General features: G+C 34.0%; 1 protein-coding gene across 1 annotated transcript; it reads left to right on the forward strand.

Annotated features, from left to right (window-relative positions):
- On the forward strand, positions 1–5632 carry TRIADDRAFT_52816 (uncharacterized protein; the record flags this gene model as incomplete). Its single annotated transcript, XM_002108352.1, has 17 exons — positions 1–96; positions 872–907; positions 1227–1350; positions 1626–1741; positions 1906–3001; positions 3109–3218; positions 3287–3382; positions 3474–3521; positions 3846–3944; positions 4063–4258; positions 4346–4613; positions 4723–4760; positions 4861–4950; positions 5027–5109; positions 5224–5319; positions 5433–5463; positions 5565–5632. The coding sequence occupies 17 exons, from the start codon at positions 1–3 to the stop codon at positions 5630–5632; spliced, it is 2691 nt and encodes an 896-aa protein (XP_002108388.1).
- Positions 5633–5911: the final 279 nt, after the last annotated feature.

Consider the following 5911-nt stretch of genomic DNA (forward strand, 5'->3'; position numbering starts at 1 on the left):
ATGGCGTCCATTAAATGCAAGTTAAGCCGTGAATTTGCCGTTGGCAAGACTCGTTTATCAAGCCAAGGTTATACAGAATATCAAATTGAATATCAGGTAAAATCCACACACCATCAACTCGACAAACGAGAACTCGGATTTGTAATTTGATCAAATTGAGTAGCAGAATGGTGGTGATCATGATAGAGTACATAGTAACCTTTACTCACTCACCTTCATCATGAATGGATAATCGATACTGCAGATAGAATGCTATAGTAGCCCGTGCTTGACTTGCTGTCCTATCTCAATCAGCAATGGCAGTGCAGTGCTGACAAATGAATCGTGCACTAGCTGTGAATGCACCATTTGTCCATTGGCAATCAGGACATCAACAACTTAAGTACTTTCTCGTCCAACAACTCTCTCAGTCAATCAGTCAACCTAGGATCATGAATCCTATCTCTTGCATGACATAGTATATGAAATGACCTTGTTGATACTGATTATACGTACAATGATTGATAACGGAGAGGGTATGATCATCGATACATACTGTAGATCAGTCTTCACAAGTCTTATTACTACTAATGATTAATGATTACTAATATAGAATTGATTCTGTCGTGATTGCTATTACATTTAGTTACATTTATGCTTTTATACATGTATCCTCATTTCTTTCCTTGACGGTACTGTCGTAACATATATATACACAATGCAGTACAGTTTCTGTTGGATCTTTGACCACTTTTCGCTCATGAAAACTCTTCTATAGTAAAAGCTATGCATGATATACGTAGAAATAACAAGTAATTCATCAATCTAGAAAATCGTTTTTGCAACCTCCAATAATGATTAACTTGTCTTGTAAATATCATTTTATATCTAGGTTGAAAATCAGAGTGATGAAGGCCAACTTATGCAGGTAATAATTTTATACAATAATTAGAGCTATCAATAATTCGATTGACGTGTATGGTGATAAAGTAGTGGCCTACTTGAAATGAAAATACGGAATTAAAAATCAGTCATTTTTGCCTACGTAGACAAGACATATAGTGCTTGATAAATTCTTTGTATTAAAACAGTCAATAAACACTCCTTCATTCACCATACTGTAGCAGTACTGAGCAACAAATGAATGTCACATTAAAAAAATCATCTCTATACCTACATTGTAATGACGTGAAACTAAATTGAATAATTTTATCCTAAATGACCAACTCCATTATTTTCTATCGTAGAAGAGTAAATGGTGCCGATTTAGAGAGATTAAAAAGCTACATCGCGACTTACAAACTTTGTATACACAAATTGCCACCAAAGACTCCGGAAGCTTCCCTAAATTTCCTCGTGGCTCTTATTTTGGTAATACGACAACACAAAATGATACTAGCTTAATAACAATACTACACTATTGCCTCGGTTACAACAAGGTCTAACATATCTTACAAAATATTATCCAAATCAAATTAGTTAATCTCGAAGAATGGGATAATAACGGAAATTAAAAATTTAACAGAGTTTACAACAATAGCTTTCATATTAATCCTCAAGAATTTATTCATTGCAAAAATTAAGATTAAACAAAGTTTATACAGTAGTAATAATATCAACTTCTCGGTCTATTTTCTTCATAATAGGTCGTTTTGATGAAGAAACGATCAACAGTCGGCTTATAGCAATACGAAACCTTTTGTTATTTTGTAGCAAGATTGATTATCTATATGGAAGTGTACATTTTCAACAATTTTTTATGGTAAGATATCAATTGCACTCTGATGTACTAGTTATAGTAACTTTGTTAACCAATTCCTAATCCATAATTGAGCAAGTTTTTACAACATATTATGTAATATAGCTCCATAAAGGCGTTGTATACTGTTTTTAATAGTATAATCTATCACACGGTTAATATCACAGGAGGATTTTGATAATGAATATACACAAAGTCAAAATATTAGCCCTTCCAGTAGTAGTAGCGATGTTAAACCACTAAATGATGATTCTGATTATCAGGATGATCATTTAGATGGACATGGTAATAAAAGAGACAGCAAAATGTCGGATATATCCATAGCAAGTACTACTGATAATGATGGTGATGAAGGTCCGTTAGACACCTCTCAGCAACGTAATCCCCTAGGTGGTGTTTGGTTACATAAAAGAGATGATGACATAGAAAGCTCAGACGAAGAAAGCAATTCTATTCCCCATGAAAAGAAACTTACCGACGACTTGAATAGACTCACCATTGATGAAGATTTCTCGCTAATAGATGAAACCGCTATAAAGGTAACCGGTATCCACACCTTAGACCAGGAGAAAAATTTAATTGATTTTGGAGCCGACAATGATAAAAAACTTAGCGATTGCATTCAACCAGCGGACAACTCCGTAGATAGTAGTGATATCCAAGATGATGTGGATAAAGAAGCAGAAGATATATCTGTAAATGATTTAGTAAATGAATTATTAGCCATCGATGTACCGACTCATCTTAACCATTCCGAAAACTTACTACCAAGCGATATGAACACTATTAACGAAAGCCGAGAGAAGCCGATCGACAATGGCGTAGTTGATGAACATTCTGCACAATCAACCCTTTTATTCGATCCTTTGGAGATATCTAAGGCCACTGAAGACATCAGTAGTATCCCCAAGGATGATCCTTTTGCGTTATTTTATGATTTGAAGCGTGACAAAAAGCCTAACATAAGTGTTGATCCTGTCGATGAGGATGCAAAAGACCCCTTGCCTGAACCAAAAAGAGATACCTTACCAAACTCAGAGACTGTACTAAATTCAACAAATAATGGCCAAAGTGAAATCCAAACCGAAAGTCATTCACCAAGTCAATTGGAAGAATCAAGTAAAAAATTTGAGGAAGTAGACTATATATATGACGCAGCAAAATTTATTGTCCAGGCTGTGCGAGAAGAGTCCAATTGTAATTATAGTGAAAGTTTCACCTTATACAAAGAAGGTATAAGATCCTTACTAGCTGGAGTTCAGAGTAAGTATACAAATTTATGTCAATCTATATATTTTACCAGCGATAATTATTGCATTCGCTACATCGCTAAAAGTGCTCTAAAATCTGTACGTTTCATAAATCTTTAGCTGACAGTGACTCTAAACGTCGTGATGGTGTTAAGAGGAAAATTGAATTTTACATTTCTCATATTGAGAAAATGTACATTTCACAGTTAGCTGGTAGCGAAGGAAAAGATGTAAGTGTTATATTTTGAATTCAGAGTTTATTTTTTTATGAAACTGATTGCTTATTAATTAATGATAGTTGCATGGAAATCAAGAACTTCCATCATCCGTTCCTACTTGTATGAATTTAAGATTAGAGCTTAAAGATTTTAAAGTTATTGGTGTAATCAATAAGGTAAAGAAAATCTTTGTAGTGTCTTAATTCTATAACTATGTCTTTAAATACGTATTCATCGCAGTGAATAAGTCATTTATGCGTTAAACAGGTTCTCCTAGCGCAGCATTTTACTACCGAAGAAGTATTTGTAGTCAAGGTAAGATATAGCAGAAAAGCTGTTTCTTCTTATCAGCAATGAGTTGCTTTATTACTCTCTATGTAGAAATCATCTCACACTGCGTCTCAGAAGGACATGCATATGTTCATATTGCTTAGAATTCCTTTATCAGTGGACGTTTTACTTCACAACATTCAGCATACATATTCTATAGGATATCACCGCATAACTTGCTGCAAATCCTTTGCAGCTAAAGTCTCTCTTTTACGTACGATTACGTATACGTATATACAGTGTCCTGATCGTATTGTATAAATCAAGCTTTCAATATAACAGCAGGACACGGCTTTTTTTCTTTCACAGGTTCTCCACAAAGGTCCAAAAATTCATACTAAGAAGGGAAAAAAGCTACTGACACCAGTGGAGAGAGCGAGAATGAGATCTAATAGTATCATGAAATCGGTAATTGCTACCTACTTAGATTTTATTAACGATTCTTATTACGGCTATCTCGTAATGTGTATCAAAATAGAAATACTAATGAACATTGGTTAAAATTTTTATGTTTGAAATGCTACAGATGGGTTGTCCATTTATGGTAAAGTTATATCGCTGGTTTGAAACAGCTACTAGCTTATTTTTGCTAATTGAACACGTTCCAATGGGATGTCTATATAACTCAATCAGCAATTATTTACGTCTTGAAGAAGAAGAAAGTTTATGGCGTATTCGTCGGTCTAATAAGGATACTCATAATTTGATTGGTGCTAACCAATGTAAGTTGTATTCATAGGTTTTGACCAAATTTATGATAAAGATCTACCTAAGCCGTTGCAATTTTTAAAATAAATATTTTATAAAAGATACTCAAGAAAAGGATCAAGTTTTAGAAACAGTTCATGATGAAGGTCTACCTCAAACCTCAGAAATTGAAGATTCTGTAGCGGATGAATCAGAAGAAACAGAAGAGAGTGAAAGAACACGTTCATCGACCGCTACGCGTATATTTGCAATGTTAGACAATTTGGAAAGCAATCCCAGAAAGAAATTACCGGAATCCTATATTCAAATTTGGATATCCGAAATTATTTCAGCTCTCTCATATCTGCATTCAATTAATATAATTTGGAAGTAAGTAAACTAGCTCAATACTCATTATCACCTTTATCACAGTGATATTATCTCACCACATAATAAAGAACTCAGTTTGATGCTATATTTAAATATCTGTACGTCTTAGGGATTTTGGACCACAAAATATCTTGTTAGACGCGAATGGTAGGCATGATCATATACTTTATTATCAGGACTAGTGTTAAAATTAATATTTGTCGTATGATCTAACATGCTCGACATATCACTTAACACGGCCATTTAGGTCACGTTAAAATAACATTTTACGGAGAATGGGAAGAAGTCACTCAAACTATAGCTCCTGAGAATATTAAAAGATTATATTGTGCCCCTGGTACAAAATCTAGTAGATTTTTAACGATTACATACTCTGCTATGCAAATTTATCAAAAGACTGCTTAATATTTTAGAAATAGGTAGTATTACCCCTCCAACTCCTGCATCAGATTGGTGGAGTGTAGGTGCTATAATGTATGAAATGTTAACTGGCCGAGTAAGTCTTCTAATGAAGCTTAAAGTGATGTGATTTCGAGTCTACTATTTGCATATATGTTACATATGCCGAAAATACCATTGATTAATAGCCGACCCTTTATTGTTCATTTAGAGTTTGTACCATTCATTTCCACGTGGTCTACATACTCATACTGAGATACATCTGCCAGGTCATGTTTCTGCTGATGCTCAATCCTTGGTAAAAGAGGTGAATAGCGTGATATACTAATATGGTTATTAGAACGTACTGGCCTGTCTACTTAATTTCGAGAAATATCAATTAACTATTAATTACCTTACGTTATATCCTTCTGCCATTAGCTATTACAAATCAATCCACATCAAAGAATCGGTAAGTTGAATTTTGATTCAGAAAAAATTCAAGGATACGTTTTTTGAATCCTTGAAATTTTTGTGTGTCCGCTGAATTTGTCTATCTTTCATAATTGTAAGGTGGTGGACGTAATGGTGCAGAAGAATTGCGATCTCATTCATTTTTTAATGGCGTCACTTGGCAGTGACTAACAATGTGATGTTTGAGCATCCGATATTGTAAATAGTAATACTTTGCTTCAAAAAGAACCTATCGTTTTGGGTAAACAGACTTTTGTACATAGTTGCTTTTCTAAATTGGTTTATGTTTTACATGCATCTAATGTCTGACCCAGTGATACTTCCGAAAATTACGTGCATCGATGTATGTTATCAACCCTGTTGTAGAATTAAGAATTAATATTCAAGATGCTATAACAAAAGAATATGAAACTACATATTAATTTAAACTCTCGCATGAGTATCGG

Source organism: Trichoplax adhaerens, genomic scaffold (assembly GCF_000150275.1).
Source record: "Trichoplax adhaerens TRIADscaffold_1 genomic scaffold, whole genome shotgun sequence".
NCBI classification, from domain to species: domain Eukaryota; kingdom Metazoa; phylum Placozoa; class Uniplacotomia; order Trichoplacea; family Trichoplacidae; genus Trichoplax; species Trichoplax adhaerens.